General features: G+C 33.3%; 1 protein-coding gene across 1 annotated transcript in view; it reads right to left on the bottom strand.

Moving 5' to 3' along the window:
• LOC124717157 overlaps nt 1–3693 on the bottom strand; it is a 98789-nt gene extending 95096 nt beyond the window's left edge. The window contains exon 1 of the mRNA XM_047243926.1: nt 3574–3693. Coding sequence (XP_047099882.1) covers nt 3574–3576 — 3 coding nt within the window. The 5' untranslated portion in view covers nt 3577–3693. The remainder of the gene's footprint in view (nt 1–3573) is intronic.
• Nucleotides 3694–18548: the final 14855 nt, after the last annotated feature.

The raw sequence follows: 18548 nt of genomic DNA, 5'->3' as shown, positions 1-18548 counted from the left end.
TTTCTCTTCAAAATGACATATGTCTGATACCTGTACAATGTTTGGTTCTTGTGCAATAAATAATTCAAAGTGTTCCCAGACTTTATGTACACCCTGTATATTTGGGTCAGATAAATTTCTTTCTTTACACAACCATTTTTTTTAAATTTCAGGGCTATAACATTCATCATTTTCATGCTACGTGAAGTCAGATTTGAGGAACAGTTGAACATGACAATTTTTCAACCATTTTGGGGCTTCAGTACTCTTTGTACAAAGCACGTTGAGAGCCATTTAGCATGTTCGCAGAGAAGTTAGTTGTTATCAATGTTACCAAACTGCAGCAGTTATTGTGAGTATTATAGAGGTTGTTAAAGTGTAAACATGCAATTAATTTATCAAATTTCTTTGTACTTTCATGCCATGTTACTAAATATTACCACTTGTTTTCTTACTTTTTTTGATTAGAAAGAGTGTTTCTTTACTAAAAAAAGTTTTGTTTGCTTTGAAGACTCTGCGGATAAGATTTATAATATGATCTTCAAAGTTATAGAGTCAAATACACTGGTGTCAAAAATTAGAGCAGCAGACAGAAATTTTCCACGGCTGCATTCATTTTGCCACAAAACAGTATAAACAGGTGACAGTATAGTAGAAACAATGTAAAGGATGCAGAATGTAAACAACTGCAACATGCATAATGGTAGACAAATATTTTTTTTGTTTTCTCCAGCATAACGGATTTGCACACACATTCCAAAAACTAGTTAATGTGCTCGGTATGGGGTGTGACCACATCTGGCACCAATACAGGCCTGACAATGATGGGGGGCATGCTGCCTCACATTGAGGCAATAATGCACATTCTCTCTTGAAGAGTGGTTGGTGAATTCTGATGTGACGCAAATCATCTCCCTAGTGCTTCCCAGACATGCTCTATAGGATTCAAACCGAAGAGTGAGCAGGCCACGCCATGCATACAATATTTTCTATTTCCAAGAAAACATCAACAACCCATGCTCCGTAAGGTCGAGTATTATTATCCATCAATAAGAAGTATGGGCCTACAGCACCTCGTGACAGCCGCAGGTTGACAGTCTATGTTTATCACATGAATTAGACACAAGATTGGGAAATAGTGGTTTGTTGCTTTAATTTCAGACACCAGTGTATTTGTAAACTGTCATATATAAGTTTCTATACCTATTTGTAATTTTCAGGTCCTGTAATGTTGTGGGTTTGCTACTTTTTTAATATTTATGATATCTAATCATATTCATGAAATTATGACACATGGGAAATGTCCAAAAAGGAGAACAGACTACAATTCAGCAATAAATGACTTGTATAAAATAAAACACATTCACGCACTGTTGATTCCAGATGCACACTGGCTGACATATGCTGTGTTATAATTTTTAGTGGCAGTCTAATCGTTAGGGTGATAATTATTGATGCTGCCTCCAGATGTGTCTGGAAACCGCTATGGGTGGATATGGCTAGCACGTGAAAAAGTACATTTGTACAAATAGGTTTTTTTCTAATTATAATCATAAATTATTAACTTTTGCATTCTTCTTTGCCAGTTTAGTTGTTGAGCCTACAATACAAGTACAACTTTCTTGTATCAAAGGGTGTTTAAAATTATGGTGTGTACACAAATGAATCAAGATGTGGGCACTGACATAATCATCTCACACAACTGGTTGTTTGGAAAATTCAGAGTACCATCAGGCCTTTCTTATCGCTTAAGAAACTGGTGTATCACTAACTAGATTCCAGCCTGATCAACAAAGATTGTTGATACCACATCACATCCTGGTTAAGACAATGAAACAGATTCAATGATCTGCTTCTAATATTAAGCCTTATTTCTTGCTCAGTTTGAGCCCTTACCAAAAATGAAGAAGAGAAAAAAAAATAGGTCAACAAATTGGCTTATTTGCTTTTGATAAAACAAGAGCAGCTGCACTAATAAATAAAACAAAAATCATGTTCAATATGTCAGGATGAAGTCACAATAAACCTGTTGCTCTGTTATCCTCCTGAAAGGTTTAACATGGTGATAAAGAAATGGAAACAGCAGAAAGAATCAACTGTACTTTCCCAAATCTTGGCCATTCTCCTCTAAAATTGTCAAACTCTCAAAATAAGATACAAAAGCCTTCATAAAGAGCAAGATTAGTCAGGTATAAAGTAAAATTTGTGGTTGGATTGCAGGATCTAATGGCTTTAAATCACAAAATTATAATAATCAGTAGTGATGATATTCTTTTTTGTTATGATGACCTAAAGTGAGTTGAAATAAAAAAAAAATGCGTTTCTTCATATTGAGATTAGTAAATGTTGACAGCTGCTACAAAATGTTGGTCAGTACCATGCTGTGGCTTCACAAGTCTTTTCTGATAACATAAAAACTATGGTTTTTAGCTTTCTTTGAGTAAGATTAGAAGTGTCTTACATGGGCTGTTAAGTGTAATAATAAAATTTTTGTAAGAGCTGTAATTAATGAATGCTTTGGGAATGCTTGACAGAAGTATTTTCTAGCTCATAATTTGAACCTTATCCGTAGCATCTCAAAAAAAAAAAAAATCAGTAGAAAAACACCTGCTCTGTCTTAATAAGTAGAAATAAAAAATTGGTGGTGTTAATATTTACCAATTTTGAATCCAAATATGTAGAAACTTAATAAAACTGAACTGTTAAAAGTGTGTTGAGCAGAAAAGTTGTGTATGTATCTCATACGTATATTTATATACATTCAGCACCAGATTCCACTTTAAGCAGCCTTCTTGTTTTCCAAAACTATTGTAAATCCCATAAATCTTGTAGCTCTCCACTGAAAGCCTCATAAAACCAGGATTTATGTAGTACCTCAACTTTTGCGCATATTTGTTTCTATTCTACAAGGAATAACTAAGTAAAATTCCATTCACGGTGGATATGGGTATGTAGGAGCCACTGACACGCTTCCTATGGATGTCCCAACATGTAAATATTCCGCGTCAAGTGGCATGTTCAATAAGCGTCGTTGACTTTGGCTGGTGAGGTAATGTAAACTGCTGCTGTCACGCTACCTTTCGGTGCACATGTCCACAGTTTTGTTTTTTGTTGGTGACGCCACCTAATGTGGAAGAAGAAGAAGGAGGAGAAAGCAGAAAGGTAAAAAAAAAAGTGTGATCTGTAGCCCGCTTTAGAACTCGTATCGAACATTTCTCTAAATCCAGTATTCTACGTTTATTTTTGCACGAAGGCAGATTTCATTTCATTTCAGATCTTATATGAAATATGACAAATACGCAACCGGGTAATCAGCTAATTAATAAATAAGTCCGAATGCACGGAATAATATAACAATCCTTAAAAGACTACTAATGTTACACCGAATTCATATGAAAACACCACATATTATATTTAATATGCTGTTCTCGTGCGAAATAACTCTCATTATGATTTAATTTCATGTTGCACGTTACGCATTGATTATCCTACTAACTTAACTTTAGAGACAAATTTGTTTTGAGTTTGCTAAAAAATGTCACTTCCAACGATAAAGGTTGTACACAGCTCAGTCAACGGTTATCATATACTCACCATATTCACAGCGACGTGTTTTGAAATGGAAATCAGGAATACTTCTTTAAATATTCTATTCGTAAATTTCTTAACGCCAGCAACATCTGGGACACTGTTTGTAAACAAAACTTGACGTTTAGTCGAACTGCACGATAGGGTTGCCAAAGGGGTATTGTCAGAGATATTTAGGCTATTTGCTGCAGTGATAAAGCACTGCTATAATGTGCCGCCAATTGCGCAATTTTAAGCACTAAGTATTGTGTTGATACACAGTTATTATACAGCATTTTTCAGTGATAAAACGTTTTATTAAGGTTTCGTAATAAAATGAAGCTTTGGTGATCTGATGGCAGGTCTGGATAATCGATGAAAAAGATATGTCGATGTGAGTGAGAGACAAAATTCGATTTGAAATGATTTAAAAAACAACGTCTGATTTGCAAAAAATATTAAATGATCTTTTCCTAGGAAAGGAATTAGCTAGCATGCTCCCACAAAGCTAACGGGATGATGAGTTTATTAAAAGAATTTATCGATTGACTGTGTACTTGATTTGATCTTTATTGGGACTTTATCGTAAAGCCCGGTCCACACGCAACGATCTGTCTGCGTAGACATCGGCGCAGATGTCTGTACATGCAAAAGATCGCTACAAATGTGGTGTGTTCACGCGACACAAACCCCAATCTACTACTCGCCCGCCATCTGTCGGTGTAGAAAAGAAATATCAGTGGCAAGCGACTACGCTCCCCGAAAACGTCAAAATTTAATTCAGTTATTTTGAAATATAGAAATGGAGGAAGTTCTGTTGTGGTCTGTGTTCGCAACTTGTGTTGCAAAAAACATTCAGACCAACCGCAGGAAACAGAGAAAGCGGTCAAAATGGTGCAGACAGTGGCTGCTAAAGCGAAAGCAGTTTTGTCACGTAAATTTACTGCGAGAGTTGCAGGGCGAACCTGTTTTGTTTTACATAACCTCGTGTTCCATTTCCTCGCACATTGGCACTCCAATTTCATCTTCAATTGTACTCCTGCTTGGTCTTGGCGTTTCTTGATCACTAAGAAAGCCAAGTAGATCAAAATACCATAACGTTGGCTGGTATACTTGATCTACTCCTACACCAGGTCTTCTAGATTTCTGAACTTTGGATAACTCTTTTCGGTAAACAGTTCGCTGACAGACTAATTTACTTGACTTGCCTTCATGAACTCATACTTCAGGAAAGCGTAAATAGCTTCACATGTGTTGGGTATTATTTCACTCAATGCTTGTTTCGATATTGCAGATGAAAATTCCAAATCATTGTAGCTCCTTCCTGTTGCTAGGAATCTTAATGTTACTGCCAGGCGTTCATGAGGAGAAATTGCCCTTCTCATACAAGTATTTTTTCTTATAATATGAGGGGTTACATGCTTTAAGAGATAATTATAAGTTTCGACATCCATCCGCAAATAATATCGCCAGTTCGCAACGAAATTATTTTTTTATTACCGTTTCTCTGTTTGCCGAGGCGCCAACTGCCCGCAATTTTTCAATTAGAGCATTGTATGCTGCTGTCTTTTTGTCTCGGTCACTATATTCTTTACTTTTAATCTTCCACAAACATGGGTGGTTTCTGTATATTTCAATGAATTCACTTACAAACTCTCGAGAACACTGACGAGTATCAGCCATTTTAATGTCCTGTGCACACAAATACAAACACTAGACTGAGCAAACAGCTGTTTCGCGCCAGATTTGCGACGATCTCCTGTCCACACGCTCCAACTTGTCTGCGCAGATGTGGTTTGAACCGACAGATTTAAGAGGTTTCGCTCAAACCTCCAACTCCAACTTCCAGGTTTGCACACACCTCAGGTTGGTGCAGATCTTCTGTCCACACGCAACGATCTGTCTGCGCAGATGTGATGTGCGCAGACATTTGCGCAGACAGATCGTTGCATGTGGACGGGCCTTAAGTGTTTGGAGATGATGTGAGTCAAAACAGATGGGTGTTACCGGCAGGTTCAGCACTTCTGCTCTATCCCTTGTGTTACGTTGTTTAAAATCATTTTCCGTATTTTCCCGTAATATTGTTAAAATCATTCTGTAGCAGCATGTGTATAGCAGTAAATCAAAACAGCTAAACTTACAAAAAGATGAGCACACGCTCTGCTTGTTCGCGGTAAAGAGCCAAAGTTAGCCCACCTACAGACTTAATATCTGCCCTGAGTTCATGAAAGAAGACATTACCAGGTCGGAAACTGCATAGCTCGTTACTGTTTTCCTCCAGCTCCAACTTTCCGCGATCACAGTTAACATATTAACAGATTCCGTCATCGTTAGCGATTATATCCAACGTTCCTGTTGTTATATGTTTATAGCTTTGTCGAACAAAGGACTGGTCCAATCCGACATATCGAAATCTACTCTGAAATTTATCACACCGAAAAAAATGTATTGTCAAAATTTTAGCTTCCTAGGTTTCAATGCAAGCATTAAAAAAAATTCAGTTTTGTCGCACGAAGACTCGCTTATAACAGCGGTTTGCACCACAGAGTATAAATGTCTATTGTTAGCTCATCCCTTCCCTCCTAGCACGTGATCTGGCGAATAACAAGTTACAAGAGAGAATGTAGCATCGCTTAAATAGAGCAAAGTCGAAAGTACACTCACGCTAACTTCAAGTACCTAAACTGTACCAGAAATGTGTCAAATCGTTAATTTTTTGAAAACTGTAGCATATGTAATTGTTACATAAATGACTGGTACAAGAAACGAAATCGAGGCAGTGTATTATGTTGCACAACAGACGACTTCCCACAATCAAGACTTACATTTGCTGTCATGAAATATTTTTTAAAACGTTCCTGTAGCCCAGATCTTATGATAATTTTTGAACAATGTATATTTTATTAACAATGAAATAGTTCGTCGTTTATTTCCTGTAGTCGTCACAAAAATGAGAAGTGTGTATTGGATGACTAAAACAAACATTTTCCTTACTCAAGGCACATCTGCTGAAAGAAAAATTAATGCATTCTGGCACTTCACAGTAATTACTAGTCTAGTTTATTTAGACAGAATTAGGATGGAGTAAGATATGCTAGTTGCTGTTGTTCCTCATATTGTGCTGTGAAGAAGGCATACTTGATCAAATTCGTAAAATGTGATGATGCAAACTGAGAAGCAAAACTGACTGAAGTTAACAATAATGTTGCGCCAATGACAAAGAGCTACCGGAAATTATGTTGTGCGGTTTGCACAAAGCTCTTGCACGGAACATAACTGATTGGCTTTATACACTGCATATTTGGGGGGCGGGGGAACAAGAAGCTACGAATTTGTCTCCCAGCAGAAAAATGCTCTTATCAGAGCACAAAAAAGGCGAATATGCCACTCTTTATTAAAAGACTGACTCAAAACTGGGGCACCAGGTGCCTCTCTTTACGTTCCTCAGCACTTTAAAAATTTTTTTTGCGGAAGTATTGGCATGCAAACATATCACACTCTGTTTAACATTCAACTCACCTCTCACTCGCACAAGCTGCTCTCTTTCACATCCACTAGTCCTTCGCTGTAAATCTCTTGTGCCCATTCAGTCCAAACTGACCAACCTCACTCACTCACTCATTCCGCCCTGCTCATTGTTATTACCACCGAGCTAGGTGGCGCAGTGGGTAGCACACTGGACTCGCATTCGGGAGGACGACGGTTCAATCCCGCGTCTGGTCATCCTGATTTAGGTTTTCCGTGATTTCCCTAGATCGCTTCAGGCAAATGCCGGGATGGTTCCTTTGAAAGGGCACGGCCGATTTCCTTCCGCATCCTTCCCTATCTGAGCTTCTGCTCTGTCTCTAATGACCTCGTTGTCGACGGGATGTTAAACACTAATCTCCTCCTCCTCCTCATTGTTATTACCTCTTTGTGGCACTACAACTGTCAGTGTCTGCCATCTCACAGCTACAGTCGCCTTTGTTGTTTCCTACTACGAGGGTGGTTTGAAAAGTTCTCGGAATGGAATAGAAAAAAGTACTTAACATCACTGAACCTTCTTTTATTTTTTAATTTTTCTGTTAGTTCCCTTGGAGATTAATGCACTTGGTCCAACTATGTTCCAGTGCCTTGATCTCATCTCGAAAATGAGTTTCCTCCAGGCCTGCAAAATAGTTGTCAACTCCAGCTATCAGTTCTTCATTTGGAGTGAATCTTCATCCACCAAGAAAAAATTTCAATTTTGTGAAGAGATGGAACTCTGACGGAGCCATATCAGGTGAATAAGGCGGGTTTTGCAACAATTTTGCCATGGGAACGGCACATGTGTGCGGGAGCGCATTGTCTTGATGAAAGATGGCTTCCTTCTTTGCTAAACCTGGCCTTTTTTCTCGTATTTGTTGTTGCAATTTGTCCAGGAGGTTTGCTTAGTATTATCCAGTAATTGTTTGCCCAGTGGGGAGAAAAAATACAAACAGAATCTCCTTCGCATCCCAGAACACTGTAGCCATGACCTTTCCCACTGAAGGAATTGGTCTTAGCTTTGGTGGCGGAGAATCAGAATGTTTCCATTGCTTTGACTGTTGTTTTGTCTCTGGGGAATATTAGCGCACCCAAGTTTCATCTGTGGTCACAAACCAGCACAAAAATCTTGTTCGTTTCTCCTAAATTGGGCCAAACATTGTTCTGATATGTCCATTCTCATGTATTTTTGATCCAGCATGAAGAGTCGCTGCACTCCTATTGCAGATAATTTTTTCATTTCTAATTCTTCAGTTAAAATGTGATCTACCCTGTCAGATGACATTTGGCAAATGTAAGCAATCTCACGCACTTTCAATTGGCGATCATTCCTGACCATTTTGTGCACTTTTGTAATGATTTCTGGAGTAGTGACACATCTTGGCCGACCACTGTATGGATCATCATCTAAGCTCTCCTGACCAAACTTTAATTCATTTGACCCCTTAGCAAGGAGAAGAGTCCTCCAGTGTATTCTGGAAATTGGCATGAATGTCCTTTGCTTTCAAACCTTTATTTTTCATGAAGCATTGATTGCCGTTGCCAACTCGCATGCAAACTAATCCTTGGGCAACATGACAGATAAGTCTGTCATTGCAAAATCATAGATAAGTTCGTCATCGCAAAAATCATAGAAAAGGCTTCATTGTTTCTGTCTTAAAATGGTTCAAAATGTCCAAAGTAAGTCAGTGAGGGCCAGTAATAATGGCTACAGTCAAAAGTGCCACCTCCAGATACTGTATTCACAAGTACAGCACAGAAAAATCAAAATATACTCCCATTGAAAAACTTGGATCCAAAATTATATACTCCTTGGTAGATCCACTAGCTACATTAATGGCAACAGCCTCCAAAAGTAGTAACTCCACTCTACTGGTCCCTAACCTAGGGCTTCATCATGCCAATGGGAAGGAGAGAGGTAAGGGTATGGTGACAACCTCAAAAAATACTGAGGGTTCAGCTGGTGCAGGTGATTATGCCTGTAATAACCCCTTGTTAGGACGACTGTGAAGATGTTAGTAACAATAATGCAGGCAGAGAGGTGAATCTTATTCTGGCGAAATTAGCAGAAGAGATAACTCTTTTAACAAAATTTACTTCTTTGTGTTTGACTTGGAGCAAGTAGTAACATGGTGAGGGATGGGGGAGTGTATGGCAGCAAACTTGACGTTTGAAGAATTTACAGTACCAGTTCCTGAACTACTAGTAGAAACACCAGACAAAATCATTTTAAGCAATCATGTTTTGTGGGAACAAAGCAACTGTACCCCATGGAGTAACCAACCATCAACAAAAAGTAACCAGGTTTTGGGCCAGTGGGGACCTATCTCATCATGATCACGGAGAAAATCGGAATTCTCTGGCAAACATCCAGCAAAGGGTGCTACACTATGTGATTAAAAGTATCCGGATACCCCCAAAAACATACGTTTTTCGTATTGCGCTGCCAGCTACTGCCAGTTACTCCATATCAGTGACCTCAGTAGTCATTAGAAATCGTGGGAGAGCAGAATGGGGTGCTCTGCAGAACTCACGGACTACGAACGTGGTCAGGTGATCGGGTGTCACTTGTGTCATACGTCTGTACACAAGATTTCAACACTCCTACACATCCCTAGGTCGACTGTTTCCGATGTGATGATGAAGTGGAAACGTGAAGGGACACATGCAGCACAAATGCATGCTGACAGAGATGACCAACAGTTGAAGAGGGTCATAATGTGTAAAACGCAGATATCTATCCAGACCATCACACAGGAATTCCAAACTGCATCAGGATCAACTGCAAGTACTATGACAGTGAGAAAACTTGGATTTCATGGTTGAATGGCTGCTCACAAGCCACACATCACACTTGTAAATGCCAAACGATGCCTCGCTTGGTGGACAACTGAACAGTGGAAAAACGTTGTGTGTAGTGACGAATCATGGTACACAATGTAGTGATCCGATGTTAGGGTGTGGCTATGGCAAATGCCCGGTGAACGCCATCTGTCAGCGTGTGTAATGCCAACAGTTAAATTCAGAGGCGATGGTGTTATGGTGTGGTTGTGTTTCATGGAGGGGGCTTGCACCCCTTGTTGTTTTGCGTGGCACTATCACAGCACAGGTTTACATTGATTTTTTAAGCACCTTCTTGTTTCTCACTGTTGAAGAGCAATTCGGGGATGGCGATTGCATCTTCCAACACGAATTAAGCACCTGTTCATAATGCATGGCCTGAGGCGGAGTGGTTACACGACAGTAACATCCCTGTAATAGACTGGCCTGAATCCTACAGAACACCTTTGGGATGTTTTGGAACACTGACCTCGTGCCAGGCCTCACCGACCGACATCGATACCTGTCCTCAATGCAGCACTCCGTGAAGAATGGGCTACCATTCCCCAAGAAACCTTCTAGAACCTGATTGAACGTATGCCTGCGAGAGTGGAAGCTGTCATTAAGGCTAAGAGTGGGCCAACTCCATATTGAATTCCAGCATTACTGATGGAGGGCGCCACGAACTTGTAAGTCATTTTCAGCCAGGTGTCTGGATACTCCTGATCACACAGAGTGTATACACTCTTACACATAATAACTGGCCATCGGATGGCTGCCGCAGAGATGAAGTCTGAGTCGTTCACATAAGGCATAAAAAGTAGTTCACTTAAGGTGGCCACTGTCTGCCCTTAGAACTCGAAGTGTAGCAATAAGTCCAATATGGCAATGCTGTATGATACGATAGCATCTGTAGGAAATACGAACTTCTTATATGGGTGTTACAGTACCATGTCCGCTCGTCCCCTAATAGTAAACATCAGGCAATGTAAACATAAACTAGTGAAATGAGGCCCATTCCATGCTCTATTGCTTAAATCGCATTTCAAGTGTGTTCTAGTTATCAGTCTGTTGGAACATCAAAGACATGTCGCTTCGCTTTCTCAGCCACCAGTACCAGCAGCCACTGGCTACTGGCCACTGGCCACAGGCCACAAGGGACTCACTGCTGAACATCAGGTGCCATCCAACAAGCTGGTGGTGGTGAGGCACTATGGGCATATTTATCAAGTTTTGTAAACTAGAATCGCAAATGGAATAATGTCTAACATTAGCAACGTATCGTTTGCTTTGGGTTTAATAGAGGGCAGCGGAGGCAGGTCTAAACCTTCGTCTTGTGTGTGGGGCGAGTGCTTTTGGGAAAAACATTTCAGAAACGAATTTTCTTGTTAGTAGAAAATAAATGTATGTTCTGGGACACTAAGACAATTTTAAGAAAATAACAAATATCGTTCGATAACGCTCACAATATTTGCTATTTTCATAAAATTGCGCTATTCCCCCAGAACTTACATTTATTATCTACTATCCCTTTTACCTAATAATAATATAATATGATATTAAAATAATTATAATAAAATATACTTACTTTACATAATTTTCCATAGGTGAATGTAATGTAATTAAATATATCAAATTAAATATATTAGAGATTTAACTATTATTTTCAAAACAATTTTTAAAAAAGGATTTTTTTAAAACTTTTTCTTAGTAGCAAGAATTGTCCTATTTTTGACTTTAGTGAAAAACGTGTTTTTTAAAATTATTTTCAAAAAATTTTTTAAGTTAGCATTTTTTCAACTTTTTCTTAGCCCCAAAATCGTCCTATTTTTGACTATTGTGGAAAACGTGTTTTTTAAAATTATATTAAAGAATAAGTATCTAAAACAATTGTTCCTGCTTTAGTAGCTATAAGATTATTATGAGTTTATGAAGGAAGACTTATTTACAGTTCTACCACATTCAGAAATGTAAGAAAAGTACATTACTTTTCTTTCATCTACCTCGTTTCAGCTACTTTTTGAAAACAATATTTATGAATGTAAGTAAATTAATTAAAATGTATTTGTTACAAAAGTAAATTATATTAAAAATTAAATAAAATGAATTAATCAAAAAAGTACATTATATTAAAAAACCACATTTGGAATGTAAGTAATTAATTAAAATGTATTAGTTAACAAAAGTAAATAATTAAAATGAATTAGTTAACAAAATTAAGTTATATAAAAATTTTTAGTTTTTATTTTTTTATATCTTTATTAAAATGTTCAGAAATGTATATAAACATGAAGTTAACATTTTTATAAATTTTTTAATTTTTTCATTCAATTATATAGAAGTAAATATTAATAACTAAAAGTTTTGAGTAAGTATCCTTTGTCATGCATCATATGTAAGATTCTTTTTACCATACATAAATACATAAGCAAGTGTATCATTTGGAATTTTATCATTAAAAGTTGCATAAAGTTACATAGTTGTTTTTATGTACTTACAACATTCTTTCTACATGTCATATTGATTACATAAATTGGATATTTTTTTATAAAACTAAATGGACTAATATGAATAACTGATTTTAGTCAGGCAATTTTTATAAAATCACAAATGTATCATATGCTTCAAGAAAATTATTTGGCGGAGTAATATTACACATTTCTTGAGGAAAAACTTCATTTCTACAATTTTTTAAATATATATTTTGTAGTTTACCATGATCAAATAATGGTGAATCAACATATTGATTATTTTTACGATTTGTCTGAAATGCAACAGGTACAAAATATGGCATATCAAATTCTGTAGAGTTATAGTAATTTGGTATATCTAGTTCATACTGTTTTTTCCAGATAAACTAGCAACTTCTTTTGTTTGAAGTTCATAAAAAGAAATAAGAATTTTAGGATTTTTAAAAATATTTTCGTGTTGTTCAAGTTCATAATTTGATTCATATTTAATAACAGGTACACGAATTTCCATAGATTCTATGATAATTTTACCTTCTTTAGGTAATTTATCTTTTATTTCAATTCCAGCATCATTTGTATCAGACCAATGTAGAATTAGATCTCCAGAAGATGAACCACATGTAAAAATTACAGTTAAGTCTTATTCAAAGATAATATCTTTATAATCTTTAAAAAATCCACCAAGTAATGATAATGGATAAAGTACTTCATTTGTTTTACTATTTATTTCCTTGTATTAAGAATATGTCCTTCTAAACATATTTTGTCAGTAACCGATGAAGTTAAATCTAATCAAACTGTTGATGAAATAAAGGGCTGTTCATTTCTAGATAACATATTATTTCCTTTGTTTATTTTTACAATGTCAAATAATTTAGTAACATAACTATCGATTAATTTTTTGTTTGATTTTACATCACAAGTTGGATAATCAGTACCATCATTTCCAATAATACCAGAATTCATGTATAATTGTGCATGATTTGGATGTAGCCAACCATCACCAATATTTATTTCAATTTCTGTATCTTTTTTAGGGAAATTTTAATTATTTTTAGTTTTTTCATTAACAGAAAATGAGTAAAAGTGATAACTTTCAATTTTATTCATGACACAGTCTAATATTGTTTTAGTAATTATTTATTCGGGAAAAAAATTAAGATGTTTTTAAAATAACTGTTACAGTAGCACCATTAAAGTAAATTAAATTATCATTTTCATCAGTAATAGTAATTGCTAAATATTGAATTGTATTAGAAATAGGAACATATACAGGATATTTTGGTTCATAAATTATTGGTCCACCAAATTCTGCATTAGCTTTAAATGAAGCAATAATTTTAATTTCTTTATGAATATAATCATTATGTTTTATATACATTCCATCAGCAAGATTAAAATTTATATTTATTAATTTATAAGGAATTATTTTAGGAACATCTTTTGCTACATCTTTATCATTAGGTAAAACAACTTGATTTGTAAAACCAAGTAAATTTCCAATACTATATTGTATATCCATATATAATTTTACATCACTTTCAATAATAATTCTATTCAAAACTTCATCTGCTTTAACATGTATATTAGGCTTTCAAAATGTATAAACGTTTTAAAATTTTTAAAACTATATTGACCTACAAGAATTTCTATTGTTTCTCCATCACAATAGAGTTTATTATTTTTTGTTGTAATATTTGGTGTTAAAAAAGTTGATAAAAAACCAATTAATGAAACATTATTATAATTATCACTTACTGGAACAGTTAATCTTTTTCAAAGTATACTAGATTTATCACTAAGTTGAAAAAGGCATCTCATTTACTACTGAAAAATTATAAATACATATAAAAAATTATTAAGTATTGAAAAATATAATTAAATGAAAAATATAAGTAAACAAAAAAATTATTAAATAAATGAACAAAAAATATTGGGATACCTAAAGTAAGAATTCCGGAAAATAATTTAAAAAACAAAAGTGGTAAGCTTTTACCAAATCCTATAAGATGTTCAATAACTGGATCACGTGGTTGTGGAAAAGCAACATTAATGATTGATAATTATATTAAACTACATATCGTTAAACTGGAGTAAAATTAAACATTTGTATATTTATTTAATACGTTTATAAGAACCAAAGTATTTTATTAAAATTTATTTAACAATGTAAAAAAATTAAGATAAAATTAGTAAACAAATTGTTAGTTTTATTGAAAATAATGAAGAAATTATCCCATTAGATGACTGTAAAGAAAATTCACTTTTAGTATTTGATGATTTAATTTTATAATATCAAGCTGTCGTTAGAGATTATTTTAGTAGAGGCATACACAAGGTATTGATTGATTTATTTAGCTCAAACATATTAAAAATAACAAAACAGTTAGTTAGAGGCATTTTAATATTTTGAAATATATTTAGACAAGATGATACAAATTTAAATCATATTTACCATAAGTTTGTTGGTGGAGATTTAATGTTTGATATTTAAAGAAATATGTAGTAAACTTTGAAATGCTGAATTTGGTTTTTTAACAATAGATATGTCTAGAAAATAAAATTAAGGAAAATTTAGAAATAAAATACAACGTTTTTAAAAACATAAACATTAAATAAAAACATTAACTGTAACATTAACTTTAACATAAAAAACATAAACATAAACATTAAACATAATTAATGTTTTTCCTTCCTTCATAAATGGGTGCAAAGTATGATGAAGAAGTTGTTAAAAAAGCACATGAAAATAGAAAGAAAGGTGAAGAATTAAAAGAAAAATTTAAACTTTGGAAAAAGCAACCAACAACAGAATATAAAAAATATAACAAGGAAGATCAACCTGTCATTGATGCTATTGAAAAAGTAAAACAAGGTATTGAAGGTTTAGGTGATAATGTTTTGAAAACAACTGAAGAAAATAGAGAAGTCGAAAAACAAATGATTCCATATTGTCATCATATAGAAGATTTTAGAGATTTATCACCAATAAAACGTTAAAAGATTACTCTGATAATATACCTGGAAAATATGATTATACATTAAGAGATACAGATATTAATGATATATTTAATAAATATGAAGAAAAAAATGAAAGTAAAAATATAAATGAAAATTAAAGTAAAAATATAAACGAAACTAAAAACATAAATGTTAGTGAAAAAATGTTAAAGTATACAGATCATAGTGAAGATAAAGTATTTGGTATAAAACCTGTTGGTATATTTAAATAAGTTGGTAATTTACCTGTAGAATTTATTTGCCATAATTTTAAAATTGGCGATAAAACATATGAAGGTATAGACGGATTAATGAAACTTTTAACTGAAAAACAAATTACTATGATAGATTTAAATAAAACGTTTGATGCTGTAAATTTATCAAATTATGCATATATATATTATTTAATTCAGGAGCATTATATTCTGATAATTATCCAAATAAATTAAGATCAAGTAGAGGTAAAAAATATAACTACTTAATAAAAGAAATATTCGATGTTTATTTTCCAAATTTAAGAAAAGAAACTATAGCTTCTTCAGATAATTGTTCTCCAGAACGAAAAGGTAAATGTTTAACTAAAAAATATACAGATAAATCAATTGAATATGTTCGGGTAAATGATGGTAGCCAATTAATTGACAGACTAGGAGTATTTTATGGTGAAGAATTAGGTGGAAATATGAATTATCATAATGAAAATGTTAGTATTGGACAAATGTTAAATAAATTAAGCAATTTTACAATTGATAATCCAAAAGGAATTCCATATTTATTTAGATTTTTAAATAATCTTCCACATACATTTTGGAAAAGTGATAAATATGGGAAAGAATTAGAAAACAGTTTAATTAACAAACTAGCATTTGAAATGCATATTGCAAGTTTTGTTTATTGTGGTCCAGGTACAAAAGAAATACTAAAGGTGATAAAGCTATAAATCCATTAGATGAAGCTTGCAAAAAACATGGTATTGCTGATAGAGGTAATAAAGGTTTAGGAAAAAGACTTATGTCTGATTAAGAACTTCCGTTAGCTGGAAATGAAATAATGTATGCAAATGATACTACATTTGGTGAAAAAGTAGCAGCAACAACTATTACAGGAATAATGTATGGAAAAAGATTGTTAGGTATGGGTTTAGATCTTGATGATAATGGTTGGGGATTATAAAAATCTTTATAAATTTTTAAACTGCATAAATTGTTAACTATATAAAAAAATCATTATAAATGTTAAACTTTATACATTTTTAAACTTATTAAAACTTTATTACTAAATTTTTAACTATATAAATGAATAACTTTACAATTGATTATAGAATGCTACCTAGTGGCAAAAATAAACCAAAATCAATTAAATTAAATTTAAATAATGAACAATTAATTGCAATTGAACTATTTTTAACAGATGTTCAAAAATCAAAAAAGGCAAGAAAGTTGGCGGAAATTTACTTGTTACATTAGCTATTCCTGTTGTTAACAAAATTATTGAATATTTAACAAAAAAAGGAGAAGGTACAGGATTAACACAAGATGAAGGTGGCTTTTTAGCATTGTTATTAGCTGCTTTACCATATTTAACAACATTTGATTCTTTAGCTGGTGGTTCTGCAGCAATTACAAATGCAGTATTAAATAAAATGAAAAATGATACAGAATTAGAAGAACAAAATAGACAAAACTTATAAATGGGAAAGAAAGCTGTTGTTAATGGAAGAAAGAAAACAAAAAAAAATTCAAAAAAGTAATTGATAAATATCCTAATGCATTAAGTAATTTTGATGTAGAAAGACTCACTAAACAATTAAAAATTAAACACTTTTGTAGTGTATACATAATGGATGAATTGCCAAATAAAGAATTAAAAATTTATTGTGTTATAGTAAATTTAGATACTTCTGATAATCGTGGTACACATTGGATTTGTTATTATAAAAATAATGATAAAAATTTGTTTTTGATTCACTTCATGGTCATATACCAAAAAAAGTAGTCAAATACTTAGGAGAAAATGAATTATACTACAATACAAAATGAGTATAAAATTATGATGGAGTAATATGTCGTCATTTGTGTATATTTGTTTTAAAATTGCTTTGTGATAATTATAATTTTAATGATATTTTAGATTTAATAATTCGATATTTTTGGATATAAGTTACAAGTACTTAATACCTCTACATTAAATTTAGAAAATATAGAAAGTAGTGTTAAACAACTTCAATCATTAATAGATCCAAAGATAACTAATGTAATTAAATATCTTTATGCCATTTTTAAAGTAGGTAAAGGCAATTTTGGTTCAAAAAATGGAAGACATGTTAATGTAAATGATCCATTTGATGCAAAGGATGCTGTTACTGAAAAAAAGTATAAATGGAATAAGTTACAAAACCTGAATAAACAAGCATTCTAACACAATTAAATAACTGTGTCAACAATACACAATTTAATGCAAAAATTAACAGAATCAACACGTTCAAAAATTTCTTTTCAAAAAAGGAAGCAGAAAAGTTTTTTCAGTTTATTTCTCAAAAATAGATTTACCTCCATACTTAAATGAGTGAAGTAACCTTAAAGTGTATGATAAACAAATAATACTTTTATAACAGGTGGTGAATAAAAAAATTAACAATTATGAATGTGGTTTCATACTTAAATGGATTATTGTAGTTCGTAAAAATATAAATATAAATTTAAACATTGATGATTTTTATATTACATTAAGTGTGGCTCATAAGCTACATCAAATAAATAATAATAATTAATCAGTTATGGTACACAAATCAAATTTTATAACTGTAACATTGAAAGATTCTGTTAAAACTGTTGTGGTAGATGTAAATATTATTGTATTTTGTGAAATAATTTAGAATTTAATAATTTTTTATCTATATAAGTGGAAAATCATACTTCACAGATTATCATATTTATTGTAGCTCGTCGGTCTTTCCCGGCGAGATCTTGACATGTGGAATAATCGGGTCTACAGCCAGATGTTTGTGTCACTCTGGCACAGTATTTTGGCCACGTAGCTCGTTGCCTTCTTCAGGTGCTACCTGTGACTCAGGTTTTAAAATTTTAACTAAATTAAATTTTCTGTATTGTTCAATATTCTTAAACCAACGATCTTTATAATCTTCTAAACGTATTCTGTTTTTAACAACAGATTTTTTAATTCCTTTAGTTTTCTTTTCTATTTTGT

The sequence above is a fragment of the Schistocerca piceifrons genome, chromosome 9 (assembly GCF_021461385.2).
Source record: "Schistocerca piceifrons isolate TAMUIC-IGC-003096 chromosome 9, iqSchPice1.1, whole genome shotgun sequence".
Lineage (NCBI taxonomy): Eukaryota > Metazoa > Arthropoda > Insecta > Orthoptera > Acrididae > Schistocerca > Schistocerca piceifrons.
This window is presented reverse-complemented; position numbering and strand designations above follow the sequence as displayed.